Source organism: Mytilus edulis, chromosome 6, assembly GCF_963676685.1.
Source record: "Mytilus edulis chromosome 6, xbMytEdul2.2, whole genome shotgun sequence".
In the NCBI taxonomy this organism is placed as follows: Eukaryota; Metazoa; Mollusca; class Bivalvia; order Mytilida; family Mytilidae; genus Mytilus; species Mytilus edulis.
The window spans coordinates 82855102-82877086 of NC_092349.1; the positions used below are offsets into that span (position 1 = coordinate 82855102).

A 21985-nucleotide genomic window follows, 5' to 3' on the forward strand; every position below is an offset into this window, starting at 1 on the left:
GGTAAAATGCAGTTTTTGGCTTATAACTCAAAACCCAAAGCATTTAGAACAAATCTGTCATGGGGTAAAATTGTTTATCAGTTCAAGATCTATCTGCCCTGAAATTTTCAGATGAATCGGACAACCTGTTGTTGGGTTGCTTGCCCTGAATTAGTAATTTTAAGGAAATTTTGCTCTTTTTGGTTATTATCTTGAATATTATTATAGATAGAGATAAACTATAAACAGCAATAATGTTCAGCAAAGTAGGATTTACAAATAAGTCAATATGACTGAAATGGTCAGTTGACCCCTTTAGGAGTTATTGCCCTTTATAGTCAATTTTGAACCATTTTTCGTAAATCTTAGTGATCTTTTACAAAAATCTTCTCCTCTGAAACTGCTGGGCCAAATTAATCCAAACTTGGCCATAATCATCTTTTGGGTTAGTAGTTTGAAAAATGTGTCCGGTGACCCGGCCATCCAACCAAGATGGCCGCCATGGCTAAAAATAGAACATGGGGTAAAATGCAGTTTTTGGCTTATAACTCAAAACCCAAAGCATTTAGAGCAAATCTGACATGGGGTAAAATTGTTTATCAGGTCAACATTTATCTGCTCTGAAATTATTAGATGAATCGGATAACCAGTTGTTGGGTTGCTGACCCTGAATTGTTAGTTTTAAGGAAATTTTGCTGTTTTTGGTAATTATCTTGAATATTATTATTGATAGAGATAAACTGTAAACAACAATAATGTTCAGCAAAGTAAGATTTACAAATAAGTCAATTGACCCCCTTAGGAGTTATTGTTCTTTATAGTCAATTTTTAACAATTTTCATAAAATTTGTAAATTTTTACTAACATTTTCCACTGAAACTAATGGGCCAAGTTCATTATAGATAGAGATAATTTTAAGCAGCAAGAATGTTCAGTAAAGTAAGATCTAGATGTACAAACACATCACCATCACCAAAACACAATTTTGTCATGAATCCATCTGCTTCCTTTAATATTCACATAGACCAAGGTGAGCGACACAGGCTCTTTAGAGCCCCTAGTTTAAATATGTTTCTGATATGACATTGACGAGTTATGGAACTTTATTCTTTGAAAAAGTGACAGGCATATCCACTCATGGTGCAGCTCTTTATTCATTAATGGCTGCAGTAAAACATCTACTTAGTTACAAAACAATTTCTCAGTACAAAGTTTGTCTAATTGATATTATGGTTATTAATATATATAATTCTACATCTTTTTGCAGGGTGAGTAAACATGAGTCAGAAAATAAAATGTCCCTTAATAACCTCGCAACAATATTTGGACCAACGTTGCTGCATCCTGCTGTGAAGGACGATTCTAAAGTTTCTCCAGCCATGATGATGATGCAAGGAGCACAGGATGTCTTTACCCAAGCAGCTGTCTTATACTACTTCCTCAATCTTGTGCATTCTGGGAAAAGTATTAGAAAATCCTCTCAGCTTATCTAAGACTACTGACTTGATTTGTTATACATTCCATTAGGAATATGTATGATGTTATTATTTTGTTTCAATTTGTTTGTATTCAGATTTGTTGTAATGTAATTCACATATTCATGAAGTGTTCATAATGTTAACATATTAATATTTATTTGAAGTTATGTATTATTGTTGTTGCCTACTATTTATGATTTGATTTTTAAATCTGTTTTTTTTTTTGTTAAATTACCAGCAGATTTTCAAGCATATATAATATTTATATGTCGTTATTCCTCAATGTTTCCTACTACAACTAATGGAAAAGCAATGACAAAGAACTGACTTATTATTTTAAGAAGAGACTTCATAGATATGAGTCAGATATGATTCCATTCTAGTATTATTAAATCTTCCACTGAATTCCAAGAATTTTGTCAATTAAAAAGAAATGAGTGTAAAAGTAAGTAATCTTGTTACATTGATTATGTAAATTCAAATTTGTTGCTTATAAATGTTTAAATTTTTCAATCCTCTCTCTGTAAATAACAGATTCAAGAAACACATACATAAAAATGGCAGATTTAGCTTAAATTGTGCAATAGTTATATGTAACATTCATATCATAGGAACCATTAAAATGTCTTTTGTTTTGTTGACTAAAACAAGATGAATAGAAGCATTTACAAAAATAAATGCTGATGAAAAAAGTCTTGTTTTGGTATGTCAAAGGAATCATTTATGTTGAAAGTGTTGCTTTATTTGTTTATAACAGTTAAAACATGAAAAAACAAAACTATTATTATACATATTCTTCAATGGCTTGTTGATTTAATAAATACCTCAGTCTTTGCTTGTATACAAAATATTTTTTGCGTATTTTGAAGACCAATTGTTTTATATATAAATGTGTTATTGTTAGGTAGACAGACATACTGTTAATTTGTCAATTAAGAATCTAAAGCATTCTGGGTAATAATTTTAAATGTTGTAAACTTTAGACATTCAACCACCAAGTAAATTGTATATTAATTTTGATTTACATACAATGAAATTACCCATTGTCCTGTAGATTCTAATTTGATGAATTTCAAGTTTTTGTTGTTTTTATTGTTTTTTTACTTGTGTACAGTTATATGACAATTCATAAGCTGGTATCATGTTCAATCCATCATTCCATAGGGGTTTGTTTTTCTGGAAGGACCAGTTAGTTACTATTGACATGCAATATCAGTGCCAGGTTTTGAATGCTTAAGGTTAAAATCTGCTCAGTGTATAGTGTATAATATTCTTTTCAATATTTTATTGTATATATCTCTCCTTAATTGTATATAGTTAAGTGACAATATTTATTTATAAGCTTCAATAGAACCAATTTCAAGATGGCAGATTTTTCTAATTATAATTATTTGAGCAGATTTTGTTGAAACTAAGACATAACCTCATTTTTTGGTAATTAAATACTAAGTTACTAAAAGAATAAAACATATAAATTTAGAGTTTTGTTATTCAGATATCAATGAAACTTTCATTCTCAATATTTTGTAATGTAAATTTGTTTATGATATTCCACATTAATATTTTTTGCTATTTATTAAAAAATAACAAATACAAACCATACTTTTTTTTGTAAAATATCATACTTAAAGGAAAAAAGTCTTTCTATAATCGAGAAAGTTGATACAAATTCCTGAACATTAGAAATAGGGAAGAGTAAATGAGAATTTACACATGTTGAAATCAGGATCAATATTTATTTACAATTATTTCACTTGTTGATTTGCACAAAGTTACATGTTTATTTTTGTTGGCTTTACTTTTGTAAATGTTAATGTTTTCTTTGTTGTTTATAAAAAAAATTGTGTATTATTTATATGTAAAAATATGTCCTACGCACAATAACATTTTCAGATATATCAGTGAATATAGACAACAGGTCATAATAGTATTTTCAATGAAATCTGAAATGGAATGGTAATTTTAGATTTTGCATGAAACTAAAATTCTAAGTTATTTAAGTTATATATCTACCACAGGGTTTTAATTTGATATTACGAATATATCTTAATTTACATCTAAATTGCTCCTATTTCATCTTTCTTTCCTGTATGTAATTGTTTTAAGTTTTTGATAATTCAAGGATTTTCTTCTTTAAAAGTAAGAACCTTATCTTAAGTTTTGTACAAAAATAATCTTTAAATTTATTAAACTTTTAATGTATTATTTGTAGTCTTTAATTTAACAGATGTCATGTCAATAGAATTTTAACATTTATATTTTCTGTAAATATTCCAACATTTTTTTGCCCCGGTGCTTAATGTTTACCTACCTTTGTCTTTCCTATATTTTAGATTTGAATAATACATGACAATCAGATATAACTCTGAAAGCTAAGGGTCTCAAGACCTTATAAATGCCATAATGGCAGTTGTAAATTTGTAGTTTTCCTTTGTTGTTACTTTTTGAATTTAATTTCTTGGACAATTCGAAAAGTTCAATGAATAATGTGACTTTTCTGACTGATGAAATAAAAATGTTTGAAAGATTGGAGATGACGAGATGACAATATTTATCATTGGAACAAGACTTAGTATCTTTAGAAGATAGATGCATCACATGCATATTATGTAAGAATTTCTTACCGAATATTCGTTATAGTGCATTCTGCAAAAGTGACTTTGGCACTTCATCATGGTGCTGATTATATTTCTTATAAATACTGTGCTGTGCTAAAATCAAAACATGTGCAATTTAATTTCTGTAATAAAATTTTGTTTAAATGTTTTTGTTTTTATTATTTATTTTCAAGGGGATATACACAATCTGATACTATAAGGTCTATTGTAAAGTCTATTGAGGGAAGTTCAAGAAATTCAACTTTTTACAATATCTTTATTGGAAGTTCTTCAACAAATTTTAGTCTGCAGCTTTGTAAGGATACTTTTGACAGACAATGGGATGGATCATTTTCATCAGTAAGACGCTTTATAAGGGGGCTATCCCGCCAGCAATTAGTGATCGTTTTTTTGTCTTTGAGGCGATTTTTAAAATGAGCAGCAGAATTATAGTGCTTGATGTCCATGTTATGCTAAAAAGCTAAAGATATAAAGCTGTTGTGTTTTTAGCTTTTCTTTTTTTATAGGTCTCTTTTGATCTTGTAGATTCTCCAGCAGTTATACCACTTTGGGGTTCAAATGAACACCATGCAATTATTCCATTCAGCAAACAGTTTGTTGATCTTTTATTTATAGTAGCTGAGAAATAGAGAAAACTGTACTTAACTATTTCCAAATCGAAATATCTGCAACTTGAATATGACCAAGATGACAAATATTGAATCCCAATCTAAGTCAAATTGAAACGACCAAACAAACTTTGTGCAAGACTGTAATTCATTTTAAATACCTTGGTATAGTATATTTCAGTGGGAGTATATGAATTCCAATTTGATATATGGGGAATAGGTGAAGCCAGATTAAAACGAAAGTCATAGTTTGAGAACGTAATTCATTCGGAACACGTCTGAAATATGATCCATTGGGAATACAAGGACAGAATAACTGGCTCCAGCTTGTGGGATACTTGGAATAATTGTGTAAATAATTGTAAATGTATAAACAATACAAAGGAAGATATAGGATATAGTCTGTTTAAATCAAGAAAATGATAAACACATATTCAGATATCAATTAAACACTATATAATTGGTGCTCGCCTTTTTTTGGCATAAAGTAGTGATTCTGGTCAGACATAATCTAAAGTATAAGCTGTTAAAATTTTACAACAGATCAGATATGATTATAGTTGTATACAATTGTTCCTACAAGGAGTAAATGGTGAACCCATTGCCGTTTATTTGTATTGTCAAGAACGTTCAATTCTTTGGTTTATTAAATAATTATGTCTCACGATGGAAGACTTGAAACAGATGTAGTTCTGAAAACACAATTCCCTAACTATATGCTAAACACATTTACGATTTTACTTCAAAAGATGTGTAGTACTGGCAATGGATATCATATTGGAAACAATTTTAATATTCATTGACCAATCAAACCTTTGTATATAGTTAACAGACTGTCATACTCCACTAACCCATTGAAGCAAAAACCCAAACAAATTTTGCAAGCAAGGCATTTAATAAACTCTTGATTTGCATGCTTTATTATTTTAACTGTAAACACACTAACAAGTTAACTTACACAATTGTAGTGCTGCAAAAATAGTTTACTTGATGAAATGTTAAAATTAAATAAACAACAAAATAAAATTTAATGATATGTCTATTGTTCACGACAAAAGTCAATAATAGCAATGTTTTATTAAATCAGCAGCTTTTTCGGCTATCATCATAGTCGGAGCATTAGTGTTGCCCGACGGGTTATTTCTCATCACTGATGCATCTACTACTCTAAGACTCTTTATGCCCCTAACCCTATAACAAAATAAAAAAAAGCTTTAACATTAACAGTACACATTTTTCTGCACCTCATATCCTGAAAATAATATGTTAAAAAGATGAATCTAGACAAAAAAAATAAAAATTATATTAAAGTATGAAAATTTTTCATTTACCTTAATATTTAATGACGACAGAAATTTCAATTGTATAATTAAAGTTAAAATATCAAGGTCACTATTAAACAAAATCTTTAATTGATTTCTTTTTTGATCCAGCAGAATAAAGGCCCTCAGATGCGTAAAACAATAATCCATGTGGAGTTTTAATATTCAGCATATAAGACACAAGGTACACATTCAGATACACGCAAATTATTTCCGCTGACCAAAACAAATGAAATAATCAAAACTATACTTGTTTTTCTTTACCTGAGTTGAGGGTCTACAACAGCAGTTGTATCACTGTATGATCCCATTCTACAGGAGCTTGTTTGGTGGTTGGCTTGATTGGCAAAATGGCGAACCATACATCGCCAATACTCATCCTTATCATATTCTTCTTCACTGCAATGGCCTTGTGTGTCGTGTCTTATCAACGTGGCTCCAATGCTCTTCCATGACTTAGTTTCTTGAAGTTTTTGCAAAAATCGAATTCCTGCAAAATATTTAGATATATTTGTATCCATCTAAACTGAAGTCGATAATAGAAAATTTACTAATCTAAATGAAATACTCTTTTAGAGAACCTCACCATGTAGTATTTTAATTTTGACTTGTACTCTTCAAATACCAGTGGTATGTTTTATATATGTCATTTGCCATTTATTCATTTGGTACCGAGTCAGAAATAGGACAGATGTTATCTATTACTTTGATGTGTTTTGATTTGCCTTTTTCAAATGTGATTGTTTAAAAAGCAAATGAAGTGGTTTTATTTGTCTGTTTCATATTTTTTAGTCCATTACTGTTTTAGGATATTATTGAAATTGACATCCTTGACAAATTATTGTGTCACGGTACTTGTCTATCCCAAATTCATGTATTTGGTTTTGATGTTATATTTGTTATTCTCGTGGGATTTTGTCTGTTGCTTGGTCCGTTTCTGTGTGTGTTACATTGTTGTGTTGTGTCGTTGTTCTCCTCTTATATTTAATGCGTTTCCCTCAGTTTTAGTTTGTTACCCCGATTTTGTTTTTTGTCCATGGATTTATGAGTTTGAACATCAGTATACTTCTGTTGCCTTTATTGGTTATAGAAATGACGATAATAATTAAGATATCAATTTATCAGTTAGTTCGCCTAACTATCATATATATTATGTAGACAAATCTTGTTTATCTACCTTGGATTATCCTTAAAGACAAATAAAAAAATGAGTTATCTACCTTGGATTATCCTTAAAGACAAAATAAAAAAAAATGTGTTTAATTTTGCTTGATCTCAATATAATGTACCTTTGACAAATCTCTCAACATCATCTGAATCAGAAAGATACATTGGATCAATAATAGGGTTGCACGACGGACACGTTGTTGACAGTCTAATTGTTCCTCTACTTTTTGCATTCAGCAAGTTCACAATAATCACAAAACTATTAGGATCTGTTCTATTAACAAGCTCTTCTTTTACCTAAATTGTAAATAAACTCACCATTGATATCAGATTTACAATAGTGTTCTCCAAAAAACTGCTAAACATTTACAAAAGACCCGTTAGTGGCGATAGAATCATGAAGGTAATAGACCAAATTAAGTACGTTGTTGAAGCGCATTACAATACAGCTAAGTTTATTTATCCCTGGGTTTGTAAATTTCCAAATTTGTAAACAGTTAAATTTATAATCATGATCATAATAATGATACTTAATGTCAACACATGCTAACCACCAGGCTGATGATACCATGGGGGCGAATACCTACACCAGCAGTTGTTTTGATCAAGTGGTTATAAATAAACTCATCATAGATACCAGGCCTACTTTTTGTACGTCAGATGTTTGTCACGTCTACAAAAGACTCATCATTGACTCTCGAATCAACAGAATGATAAATTTCAAATTTTACCAAATGCTAGACAATTAAAGTATTTTACATTCTAAGTAGCTGACATATAAGTTAGAGGTTAAGCTAGATAAAAAAAAACAGGGTTTAATCCACCATTTTTAACATTAGGAAATTCTTGCTAAGTTCGGATAGTTGTTTTCCATTCTTTTAAAGAGTTTAAGCTTTCGATTTTGCCATTGATAATGAACTTTCATTTTTGAATTTTCCTTGGTGTTCGGTATTATGTTATTTTACTCATTACTATATTTAATATCAATTATGTAGTTTTTAGAATTTAGTTCTATTAGTACATAAGTAGCATGTTCTTAGACGATAGTTTATAAGGTATTTTTTAATTTAGTCAATATTTGTCTCCCCTGCCTGAGCTGTATCTCACACATTGAGTATGGTTTTTTTTTAGACATCTGTCTGTTGGTAAAACTAGGTATTGTCAATTTGTTAAAACTAAGTATTGTCAATTTGTTAAAACTAGGTATTGTCAATTTGTTAAAACTTTTACCTATTATGTGTTTATGGGTTGATCACACATTGCCAGAATTCTATGTGACTGTCATGCAAGTGAGAGTTTAAGTTAGTAATCAAACTAGGTCTAATTTGCCATTGTCTTAATAAGGAAATGTCTGTACAGAGTTATACGGCAGTTGCTTTGAATTCGTTTGATTTGTTAGAGTATTTGCTTCAGCCATTTGATAAGTGATTTGCCGTTTTGAATTTTCCTTGAAGTTCTATATTTTAGTCATTTTACTTTTTACATGTCGTAATTGGTATTTAATTAAATATATTGCATATTCAAACTATTATGTGAACGTTCTTATTCGTGAAATATGATCTTAAATTCAAAAATTATGTATAAATATAGCTTTTTAGCGGAGAAAATACCATATTGTTTTGTTATTTAGTATTTGAATCTTTTGTTATTGATTAAGTTTCCTTAATGATAAATTATGTTTTTCATGACTTTGTAATAATACATGCTCTTTGCTGAAGGTTGTACGGTGACCTATAGTTGTTAATGTCTGTGTCTCTTTCAGAGAGTTGTCCCATTGGTAATCCTACCACAAGATCCTATTTTTATATAGATATTATCTATTCTGTAATTTGTTCAATCACTGCAGTGATTAGCATAAAGTGAGGCGCAAATTCAGGTACGAATAATACCATAATATAGATAGCTGTTATGCACAATAAATTTCTTACAGCAGCATCATAAAAAAAATGCAATGCTAAGAACAAACGGTATAGTCTTAGATGCATGATTTTTTTTATCAGTTGATAGTGGCTTTGAACTAGCTGTCAGATAACTGCGAGTACTCACAGATCTGTTCCTAGTGGGTTTTTTTTGTCGGGATGTACAAGTACCCGGTCACGTCCAATTGTATTTTTGTCCATCTGATGAGTTAAGCCCTTTTCAACTGATTTTGATAGTTCGTTCTTATGTTGTACTGTTATACCATTGTCCCAGGTTAGGGGGAGGGTTGGGATTCCGCTAACATGTTTAACCCCGCCACATTATTTATGTATGTGCCTGTCCCAATTAAGGAGCCTGTAATTCAGTGGTTGTCGTTTGTTTATGTGTTACATATTTGTTTTTCGTTCATTTTTCTATATGAATAAGGCCATTAGTTTTCTCGTTTGAATTGTTTTGCATTGTCATATCGGGACCTTTTATAGCTGACTATGCGGTATGGGCTGTGCTCATTGTTGAAGGCCGTACGGTGACCTATAGTTCTTAATGTCTGTGTCATTTTGCTCTTTTGTGGACAGTTGTCTCCTTGGCAATCATACCACATCTTCTTTTTTATAGGTATTACAAAACAGCACATTTTCAGAAGCAATGATTGAATAACAAAAGTTCAACTTTACATTTATCAAAGTATAATGAGCGAAAAAGAAATATCTAAAAATTTCAAAATTTGTTAGCCTTTTAAAATAATTGTTATTTATACTACCACATAACCCTGGTGTGAACTCACTTCTTCTTTGTAGGAAAAACCGTCAAGAAAACCTTGCTCGTAAGCCAAGCCGAGAAATATCAACTGTATATCAGGAGGAGCGTCTTTATTCTGATCTAGATTTATAAATATCATCCCATCTACCCCAATCTGAGCATATATACCTGAAAAATATTAGAATTAAATGAGAAAAATGAAACAGTTTTCCACGAGAATTACTTCGTATGCATAAATATACACTGTATATTACTGTTAAAAGCATATGTTCACGACGGTTCTTTATATTGTTCTTTCATATTGCAAAATCGGCTGTTGGGTATCTTTTTAGGAATGTTTAGTATTAGTTTTACCATGGCCTTTTGTAGCAGTCTATATGGCATTGATTTTGTTTCTTGTGGAAGACTTAACATTGACTTGTAGATATTTACATCTTGGTCATTTCGATAATAGGTGGATAATTGTCTCATATTAATCATGCAATCATACCACATCTCCTTATTTATATGGAACACTGTGTATCCAGCGTTAGGTACTGATAGTATATTAACTGTTGCAATCATAGAAGGTAAAGGGTAATCATTCAAAAACGGTCCTAAATTAAATTAACAGACAAACAAAATACAACTGAGATATATAATACCGTTGCAAGCAAAAACAGAGAACAAGTTAATGTTTTAAAAAATTTCGAATCGGAATAATGAACAGTTAGAAAATAATTAATATAACGTCTTTTTGTGTTTATCAAAAATATAAATTGACCTTCTCTGTAGAACAAATATTGCAGAATGTTTTCTGTGTCTGTTATCTTCTGAGAAGTTGTAGATAAGCTCATGTTTATTGCAACCTGAAAGTGCATAGCCATCTGATCTTGGAGATTTTCACCAACAGGCAAATCTGCAACAACTGGAATCTAAAAAAGGAACCAAACGAATAATAACTTATAAAGATAAGTAATAGCAAAATAAGTAAATACTAATAGTACAAAACGGTAAAATGTCATCAAATAAAACAGTCTTATACCATGTTTAGAACAGACGTGCGATTTGTCTACACAGGCCCATCACTAGCGATCGAATTAACTTTGTAAAGTCTTTTTCAAAATCAAAAGAAAATAGTAAGAACGAATCACGGAATGTCTTGTATTTTTGCATATTTCAACGAAGTCATCCATTTTTGGAATTTCTGGTATTGTGCATAATTCAATTAGGTGATACCTGCATGGATTAACTGTCAAATATTTTGACACACTGCAAAAAGTAGAACTGTGAGTATTTAATTCAAATGTAATCTCTAATTTCTTTATTGGAGTAAAATAGATACAGCCAAGTGAAACAAATTTTGTATTTCTACAATATTAAACTGACTTCAGAACTGTATTCCTACTTACCCTGATATCATTGAGGTGGTGTTTTGGTCCTATTCCAGATGATAAGAGTATTTTTGGTGAACCAACAACACCTGCTGACAGAATGATTTCCTTTCTTGCATATACTTTGTACAAAACGCCATCTTTAGAAAATTCTACTGCTCGAGCAACTTTTCCCTCAAATAGTATCTACATGTATATATAGTTTTATTATACCTCAGTTATTATTTTCTATATAAGACAAGTACATAGTATTTTGGCTATTTTTTTTTCAAATTAAAAGCGTTGAACTATTGAACCGGTCAGTAGTTCCCAACATTTGGACTTCGATGAAACTATTTGACCTCAAGCGTCATTATATTTTGCGGAATTTCCAATGCAGCTACGTGATTTGAGGATTTTTGAAAATACTTGCGGGTGTACCAACGTAGCGTTTTTACTTAATATATCTAGGGTTGACGTCATTGCAAGAGGTAGCCTTAGCATTTCAGACAAAGGAGGGACGAAAGATACCAAAGGGACAGTCAAACTCATAAATCTAAAACAAACTGACAACGCCATGGCTAAAAATGAAAAAGACAAACAAACAACAGCACACATGACACAACATAGAAAACTAAAGAATAAACAACACGAACCCCACCAAAAAACTGGGGGTGATCTCAGGTGCCCCGGAAGGGTAACCAGATCCTGCTCCAGATGCGGCACCCGTCGTGTTGCTTATGTTATAACAAATCCGGTAAATGGTCTAATTCGGTAGGTCACATTCAACAATTTATGAAGTAAACGTTATTCTTTTTTATATTACGATAGTCGATTTATCACCGCCATGTATTGTCTATTGTCTTTTTCGATAAAAAAAAACAAAAAAACTTACTGACTGGATATTTGTGGAATATTAAGTTTATTTTTCGCTCGGATACAACTATTGCCCTCGGCTACGCCTCAGAACAATAGTTGCACCTCGGGGATAATAAACTTACTATTCCACTCATACCCGGTCAATAAGTATACAATATTACATGTATATCATGAGAATCTGTAATTTTCATTGGCTGACAACAATCTTGAGGCACTCAAATATCAAATTGTATTTCAGTATTGAATACGAAAGCTATGACTGCATGTGTTATCCGTAATTTTTTTTAAACTGCAGAAAATCAAATGAAAAACTTGATTCAACTCTTAATTCCAATTATAACATGCTTCTTTTTTTTTGAACGATTGTAAAAGAGGGACAGTCTAAAAATGAAAAAAAAACACGAACGGACAAAAACTAGGGGTGATCTCAGGTGCTCCAGAAGGGTAACCAGATCCTGGTCCATATGTGGCACCCGTCGTGTTGCTTATGTTATAACAAATCCGGTAAATAGTCTAATTCGGTAGGTCAAATTCATGAAAGGGAAGAGGATTTTAGTAACGACGTAAGAAACATATCCGATATCATTAAAAGCGTTGATCGTGTCCATGTCTATAGAACAAAGCGCTTCTGGGTGTTCTTCGGTCAACGATTTTTCACCACATTACAATTATAAAAAGAAGCATTCAATTCTTAAATATATATCATCAGGTTATTATCATAAAGATGACAAATTATTTTGATATGTTGCCGTTTGATTTTGTTGCGGTTCAGTGTTTCTGGGGTTCCTTTGTTTTCCACTTAAAGTTGATGTGTTTACATCAGTTTTTGTTTGTTTCTTGGAATTATTTTGTTTAATCTATTTATTACTATTGAACAACGGTATACTACTGTTGTCTTTTTATAAACATATACATGTTTAATACTTTATGGATACCGACCGTGCGAGGGCAGAAAAGCCAGTCAAGGTCGTTAAACACTTCCATATACTTTATGGTTTCTCACACTTAGGTTCATATCTTATTTCGACTAAAGCTGTAAGTTTAAGGCACAATTTGTCAATTTCGTCACGTTTATGAAGTCATGCATACATTACTATTGACACAATGAGCAAGGCGGATCATTTAATTGTTTTTTTTTTGTTTTTTTTTTGGCAGTCCAAAAGAACAAGTCTTGTAAAAGTAATTTCACATAAGAGAAAGAGAAATGTCAGAATACAATAATACAAAATCAAAAGAACAGGAAACCTATCCTTTTGGATATTCTGTAAAATAACAAACATATTGACCCACAGGAAAATTCTAAACGAAATGTCCCGAAGCAAATGGTAAAATCAAAAGCTCCAACACGTCTAACGAATGGATAACAACTGTTATATTCCTATCTTGGTACAACAGGTATTGTCTTATGTAGAAAATGATGGATTTAACCTGATTTTATAACTATCTAAACCTCTCACTTGTATGACAGTTGCATAAAATTCCATTATATTGACACTGATGTGTGAATAAAACATACAGACACATTTTTGATGTGTCAGCTTCCTCAGATAAATACATTTATACTGCTAATAGAAGATTTGAATGTGGCAGTTTAAGTTCTATAATCACTGATAACTGTAAAATGTATACGTGTTTCCCCTACAAACAATTGAATGACATAATATTCCTAGCTATTCATCATCTGTTTTTCTTCTAATATACCCGGTATTACTTGTGGTCATTCCATAAATACCTTTGACACATAGCTGTTTAAATGAACTTGCAAATTTTTTCTCTCTAGAGCGGGTCTTAGGTAGCAGGATGCTGTGTCACACCTTTCTCCTTTCTTAACATTAACTTGAATTCTACAGAAACCTATAAAGTTAACAATTTACAATTAAAAAAAATCACCAAAACGAATGCCATACTTTATCTTTTTTTAGTTTAAGCTTGTCATTTTTAGGAATATGTCAATGTATTTATTAAAATTTATTATCATTTCTTAAAATCCTGTACGCCACTTCGTAATCTGTTTTGAATGTTCAACAATACTACTTTCTCTAACTGACTGAAATATTCAGTATACTACTGTGGATTCATTAATATTCGTTGGATACCAATTTTCGTGCATTTCGTGGGTACAGGGGAACCACGAATTCAAATGTTCAACGAATTACAAATTTTCTAAAGGAATGGGTGTAGACTTTGCCAAAACCACGAAATTAAATATCCACGAATATGCAAATTTTTCCCAAACCACGAAAATTGCTACCAACGAAAATAAATGAATTCACAGTATTACGAAACGTCGATCAATATTATATGGAATTCAAAGATTTGACAGCTAGCTTTTAATGAATTGTGATATGTACTTATTGTTGTTCGGATTAAAAAAATAATGGGGGTATAGCATATTAAGAAAAAGGAATAAATAATTTCAATATGATTACGTAAGCACAAAGTAGAGATGAAATATTACCACGTTGTGTTTCACCGTTGCAGTCTATTCTATTGTATCCTAACTCTTGAGCAGCCTGTTCATGAAAATATTCCAACATTGTCATTCTGGACTCGACTATTGTCAATGGTCCATTCCGTCCTCGTAGATCTATAAAAAGGAAGTTAGAAATATCAGATTTGATATCGTATTATATCGATAGAAGAAGATGTGATATGAGTACCAATGAGACAACTCTCTCATCCAAGTCACAATTTGTAAAAGTAAACCAGCATAAGTCAAAGTACTGTCTCCAACACGGAGCCTTGGCTCAAACCGAGCAACAAGTTATAAAGGGCACAAAACATGACATGCGTCAAACCATATAAACGGGAAAACCAACGGTCTAATCTATATAAAAAAGAGAAACGAGAAACACTTATGAACCCCATCAACAAACGACAACTTCGGTCTTGACAATTGTTAATTGTCAATTCCGTGAACGTAGATCTATAAAAAGAAAGTAAATAGTTATCTTAGGTACCAGGATTATAAATAACATAAAAAAAATTGTTATCTTATTTAAGGACTTTACCATTGTCAACGGTCAATTCCGTCCACGTAGATCTATAAAAGGAAAGTAAGAATTAACAGATTTGATATCTTACTATACGTTCCGTCCAAGTAGATTTATAAAAGGAAAGTAAGAAATAACAGATTTGATATCTTATTATAAAGATGTGGCATTTTGATTGACAATTCGAAGAAAATGTTAAGTTGCTCACCTTTTTTCTTGCAACCATATGAGGTGCTAACTTTGCCTCCTTTTGTATGATATTGCCTTTGTTTCTTTCCTACAATTTATTGCATTCCTTTAGTGTTATTTATATTTATTGCATATTTATTTTCTGATATTGATGAATACTAACATGCTGATGCATCAGAATTTAAGCAAGATATACTTTAAGGCCATTCGTTTTGAAATTAGCGAAAACGTGTTCGCTGGTTATCTTGAAAGAGTGCATTTTAGCATTACCTTTTATCTTTTATAATAATATATTACACATATTTTTAAACTGCACTTGTGTATAGTTCATATCAATTCCTAAATGAATTTTACCTTAACTTTCATTTTCATCTTCAAACTGATACCATCTTTATCATTTTATAACTAGCATGGTTTTTATTCAAGATCGTCGCAGTTTTTGCAGTTATTGTCCCCACAAAAAGAAAGTAAATAGTTATCAAAGGTACCAGGATTATAAATAAAATAGTTGTAAATTTTGTTATCTTATTTAAGAACTTTACAATTGTCAACGATCAATTCCGTCCACGTAGATCTACAATGTATAAAATGAAAGTTAGAAATAGTCGTAGATTTGATATCTTATTATACGTTCCGTCCACGTAGATTTATAAAAGGAAAGTAAGAAACAACAGATTTGATATCTTATTATAAAGATGTGGCATTTTGATTGACAATTCGAAGAAAATGTTAAGTTGCTCACCTGCTTTTTTCTTGCGACCATATGAGGTTCTAACTTTTCCTCCTGTATGATATTGCCTTTGTTTCTTTCCTACAATTTATTGCATTCCTTTAGAGTTATATATATATTTATTGCATATTATTTTCTGATATTGATGAATACTAATATGATGATGCATCAGAATTTAAGCGAGATATACTTTAAGGCAATTCGTTTTGAAATTAGTTAAAACGTGTTCGCTGGTTATCTTGAAAGAGTGCATTTTAGCATTACCTTTTATCTTTTATAATAATATATTACACATATTTTTAAACTGCACTTGTGTATAGTTCATATCAATTCCTAAATGAATTTTACCTTAACTTTCATTTTCATCTTCAAACTGATACCATCTTTATCATTTTATAACTAGCATGGTATTTATTCAAGATCGTCGCAGTTTTTGCAGTTATTGTCCCCACAAAAAGAAAGTAAATAGTTATCAAAGGTACCAGGATTATAAATAAAATAGTTGTAAATTTTGTTATCTTATTTAAGAACTTTACAATTGTCAACGATCAATTCCGTCCACGTAGATCTACAATGTATAAAATGAAAGTTAGAAATAGTCGTAGATTTGATATCTTATTATACGTTCCGTCCACGTAGATTTATAAAAGGAAAGTAAGAAATAACAGATTTGATATCTTATTATAAAGATGTGGCATTTTGATTGACAATTCGAAGAAAATGTTAAGTTGCTCACCTGCTTTTTTCTTGCGACCATATGAGGTTCTAACTTTTCCTCCTGTATGATATTGCCTTTGTTTCTTTCCTACAATTTATTGCATTCCTTTAGAGTTATATATATATTTATTGCATATTATTTTCTGATATTGATGAATACTAATATGATGATGCATCAGAATTTAAGCGAGATATACTTTAAGGCAATTCGTTTTGAAATTAGTTAAAACGTGTTCGCTGGTTATCTTGAAAGAGTGCATTTTAGCATTACCTTTTATCTTTTATAATAATATATTACACATATTTTTAAACTGCACTTGTGTATAGTTCATATCAATTCCTAAATGAATTTTACCTTAACTTTCATTTTCATCTTCAAACTGATACCATCTTTATCATTTTATAACTAGCATGGTATTTATTCAAGATCGTCGCAGTTTTTGCAGTTATTGTCCCCGCAAAAAGAAAGTAAATAGTTATCAAAGGTACCAGGATTATAAATAAAATAGTTGTAAATTTTGTTATCTTATTTAAGAACTTTACAATTGTCAACGGTCAATTCAGTCCACGTAGATCTATAAAATGAAAGTTAGAAATAGTCGTAGATTTGATATCTTATTATACGTTCCGTCCACGTAGATTTATAAAAGGAAAGTAAGAAATAACAGATTTGATATCTTATTATAAAGATGTGGCATTTTGATTGACAATTCGAAGAAAATGTTAAGTTGCTCACCTGCTTTTTTCTTGCAACGATATGAGGTGCTAACTTTTCCTCCTGTATGATATTGCCTTTGTTTTTTTCCTACAATTTATTGCATTCCTTTAGAGTTATATATATATTTATTGCATATTATTTTCTGATATTGATGAATACTAACATGCTGATGCATCAGAATTTAAGCGAGATATACTTTAAGGCAATTCGTTTTAAAATTAGCGAAAACGTGTTCGCTGGTTATCTTAAAAGAGTGCATTTTGGCATTACCTTTTATCTTTTATAATAATATATTACACATATTTTTAAACTACACTTGTGTATAGTTCATATCAATTCCTAAATGAATTTTACCGTAACTTTCATTTTCATCTTCAAACTGATACCATCTTTATCATTTTATAACTAGCATGGTATTTATTCAAGATCGTCGCAGTTTTTGCAGTTATTGTCCCCACAATTGTTGAAATAATGGGCGAAAAATACTAGAGCATTAGTAGAGGGACAGTCAAGCTCATAAATTTATTCTACTTCTCTATGAGTACAATCAGGTTCAATGATTTTATATAATCACAGTGATACATAGAATAATTTAGAACTTTAATCATTATAAGCGTCACGATTTGCATCAAAACGTTTTTTAAAATATTATTTTATGTGACCATCAGGCTCGTAAGAATTGTATCCCATCAACTAAAGCTGTTCAGTAATGCATATATTCAACATGAAATTTCATACATGATTGATAAAGTACGAACTATAAAAGAGGGACCAAAGATACAAGAGGGACAGTCAAACTCATAGATTGAAAATAAACTGACAACGCAAAGGCTAAAAACGAAGAGACAAACATAAAAATAATAGTACAGAAGACAACATAGAAAACTCAAAACTAAGCAACACGAACCCACCAAAAATTTGCAGTGATCTCAGTTGCTCCGGAAGGGTAAGCAGATTCTGCTCCACATGTGGCACCTGTCGTGTTGCTTTTATGTTATTACAACCGGTAAATAGTCTAATTCGGTAGGTCACATTCGTGTATTTGGATGGGTATTGTAGTTACGACATAAGATACATATCCTATATCATCTGTGAAACTGTTTTTCCATAACGGTCAACCTATATGTGATGGCGTTCAAAAAATTTACGAAGGAATGATTTCAACTTCACCATTGTAACTCGTGTTTTAATAGCTTCCATTTGAGCATCAATCCTCTATCCGGGAAATTATGATAGGAAATATAAGCCTGAGAATTTCGTATCAATTTGGAGATATATTATCCGTATTCAGGCGATGTTGGACTGATGCTACATAAAAATGGAAATTTCACAATTGGGAAGCTGCAATCATCTCTTTTCTCGTACAGTTTTATTTTCAAACTACCCTCATCCTTAATTTCTAGATGTAAGTTAAGATACGAGGCAGACTTAACTGTATCTGTGGTATCCTTTATCTCTAGTTCGATGGGATAGATAAAGGCAACAGTAGTATACCGCTGTTCGAAACTCATAAATCGATAGAAAAAAAACAAATACGGGTTACAAACCAAAACTGAGGGAAACGCATCAAATATAAGTGGAGAACAACGACACAACAGAAACAGAACATTAAAATGTAACACTCACAGAAACGAACTAAGCATTAGACAAAATCTGATGAGAATAACAAATATAACATAAAAAGTAAATACATGAATTTAGGATAGAAAAGTACCGTGACACGTCTTATAGCAATGCGAATTCACACTAAAATATAAGAGGAAACAAACGACACAATAGAAACACAACATTAAAATGTAAAACACACAGAAACAAACTATAATATAACAATGGTTATTTTCCTGACTTGGTACAGGACTTTTTTACAGAAAAAAATGGTGGGTTGAACCTGGTTTTGTGGCATGCCAAACCTCCCGCTTTAATGACAATGTTAAATATAACATTAAAACGACAACACAACATGACAGGACCACAATGCAGATAAATAGGAGACAATATAGGACAGAGAAACACACGAATAATATCTAATAAAAGGCACCAGGTTTAAAATTTAATACGTCAGAAGTGCGTCTCGTCCACACAGGCTAAGATAGATTCGTTCAACAAAGTCAACAAATTTTGTATTATTTAGTGAGAGAACATCATTTATATAGCGGAACATGTATAAATCAACTTTCTTCAAAACTTTGAATTTTACGAAATACTATTTATTGTTTTACCACAGGAATAGATTACCTAGCTGTATTTGGCAAAATCTATGGAATTTAAGTTCCTAAATACGCTTAAAATTCGAACTTTATTTTGTTTTTTAACCTTTTTTCTGAATTCTAATTGTGAATTTGTTTATAATTATACTTGTATTGTTCATAAAATATTGTTTAAACCAACCATTTTTATCGAGTGTCACAGATTAGTCTTTCATAGACGAGCCGCACGTCAGTCTTACACAATACTAATCAGGGTATCCATGATGAGTTTATACTTAAAATATACAGAGTAAAATTACCTTCACTATACGCTGATAAATTGAAAGCAATACTTTCCATCTTTTTGAAGTAAGGGAATACATCCTTATAGCTCCATCCGACAGCGCCCTCTTTCGCCCATGTGTCAAAATCTATGGGATTTCCGCGGATAAGACCCATTGCATTTATTCTTCCTGTTCCACCTAAACATTTTCCTCGAGGCCAGTTGGTTACCTAATAAAGTAAGACACTCACGTGTATAACGTTGTGGTGATGAAAGATTCGACAAAGGCTATTTTGAAATGTGGGGACCATAGTCAAGGATTCATATTATTTACCTTCTGAAATACTATTAAAAGAACAATTACTTTTCATGAGGTGTTCATCGCTGCAAAATCCTTGCCATCTCTTCTAACCCTAACTTCAACTTCTCCTTTTCTTCTTCCATCTCTCTTGTCAAGTTTTTACGTTGTTCGCAATGTTTTCCCCCGTTGATGATAAGTAAGATTTTCAATTTTCTAAATAGGTCATTAACACTAAGGAGTAATACAGGTTGACATTGTTGGTATGTTTTATGTTCAAACTTGATGACATTTTACTCATCGATTATGTCGAAAAACTTTACAAGTATTTTGTTAATGTCAAAGATAGCTAGGTTGCTGCATCATTAACGGTAAAAGAAAATTGCCTCATTAACGGTAACCCAACATCTCCCTTTTTTTAATTCAAGACACAAAAGAAGTGTTTCCAGTACTGTTATATTAAGAATACCTCATCTTTATGTGCGAAGAGAGCATGCTTTTGCTCTACTGTCTTGTATTTCCAGTCAAGATTGCTATTCGACAGAGCACTCCATAATAATGGTATCTTTGTCAGGTCGTTCTCTATGTCAGACCCACCAGCCTCTAATAATAGGACTTTATCATATCCTTCAGACAAACGTGTGGCAACGATGCCCCCTGCCGACCCGGCTCCCACTGTAAAACATCAATTAGTCATAATTTTACAAATTTCCATTTCATTTTATATGATCAAAAGCTTTATATATGATATGTTTCTCATCTTTTGTTACTTTCGCGTCGGTCACCAATTATTGTAGTTATATCGCAACACTTAGGCGCTTTACAATAATTTTTAGCCATAATGAGCAGGCTTTTTTTGCTTGATTATCACTGAAAAGATTACGTCTGGACCTATGTACATACAAACAGCATATGAGAAGTGTTTCACTACATTTATAAACTTAAATAGTGGTTTGTAAAGTTGCATACCACATTACAAAGTACATTGTATTTTCATTATTATGAAGAAAATAATTTACATACCTACAATGTAGTCATACCAATTTTCTAAAGGTCTATCAAACACACCAGGTGGGTCTTTTTCATTAGGTGGAAGCGTTGTTGTCAAAAAGATAACTAGGGAGGCTACCTGTACAAGTGATTGTCCTAGAAACATCACGTGATCAGCTGAAATCAAACTAGAATTAAACGTGTTGCACAAAACGTTATCTTTACGACATGAAATGGCAAATTATTGGTGTATCAAAAAATTGTGAAATAATGATCATATATAATTATTCAAATGCTTTATGAAAATGTAACTATGCAAATATATGTCTTTCAATGGAACTCAAATTAGCACAAAACGTTGCAGTAACGTTGTCAATAAACTCATCATAGATATCAGGATTAAAATTGTGTTCGCCAGACGCGTGCTTCGTCTACAAAAGACTCATCAGTGACGCTCGAATCAAAAAAATAAAGAGGCCAAATAGAATATGAAGTTAGAGATCATTGAGGAAATAGGTTCTGCTGAATAAAGCTAAAGTAATCTACACCTGGGATAGAAATCCTTAGTATTTCGAAACACAAAAATGTAAACAGTTAAAATGTTTCCACGTGTGATTTCGATGATGAAATTATATGTTTGAGGTCAAGTTAAACTTTGAATAATGGTTGATTGCACAAGTGAAAAAAATGGAATTTTGAATGTTTTCAATAAAAAAAAATACCCACTTCATCTGTTATTAAAATTTGGTTGTACATTGATATAAATGAAATTTTGAATTTAATATGTGATACATGCCCA

The 21985-nt window shown here is 31.3% G+C and overlaps 3 protein-coding genes across 4 annotated transcripts in view; 1 reads left to right on the top strand and 2 right to left on the bottom strand.

Annotated features, from left to right (window-relative positions):
- Nucleotides 1-4223, top strand: part of LOC139528671 (active breakpoint cluster region-related protein-like) — a 49585-nt gene extending 45362 nt beyond the window's left edge. For both annotated transcript variants that reach the window (XM_071324783.1, XM_071324784.1), the window contains exon 23: nt 1247-4223. In XM_071324783.1, coding sequence (XP_071180884.1) covers nt 1247-1472 — 226 coding nt within the window. In that variant the 3' untranslated portion in view covers nt 1473-4223. The remainder of the gene's footprint in view (nt 1-1246) is intronic.
- A 1364-nt stretch (nt 4224-5587) lies between these two features.
- Nucleotides 5588-16078, bottom strand: LOC139528672 (glucose dehydrogenase [FAD, quinone]-like). Its single transcript, XM_071324785.1, has 9 exons — nt 16007-16078; nt 14541-14669; nt 13815-13936; nt 11243-11410; nt 10615-10765; nt 9877-10019; nt 7295-7469; nt 6270-6495; nt 5588-5874 (listed from the first exon to the last, which is right to left on the bottom strand). The coding sequence occupies exons 2-9, from the start codon at nt 14623-14625 to the stop codon at nt 5742-5744; spliced, it is 1203 nt and encodes a 400-aa protein (XP_071180886.1). The 5' UTR covers nt 14626-14669; nt 16007-16078; the 3' UTR covers nt 5588-5741.
- Nucleotides 16079-16635: 557 nt separating this feature from the next.
- Nucleotides 16636-21357, bottom strand: LOC139526683 (glucose dehydrogenase [FAD, quinone]-like). The gene is made up of 4 exons (XM_071321845.1): nt 21220-21357; nt 20666-20871; nt 19936-20128; nt 16636-16799 (listed from the first exon to the last, which is right to left on the bottom strand). The coding sequence occupies exons 1-4, from the start codon at nt 21350-21352 to the stop codon at nt 16636-16638; spliced, it is 696 nt and encodes a 231-aa protein (XP_071177946.1). The 5' UTR covers nt 21353-21357.
- Nucleotides 21358-21985: the final 628 nt, after the last annotated feature.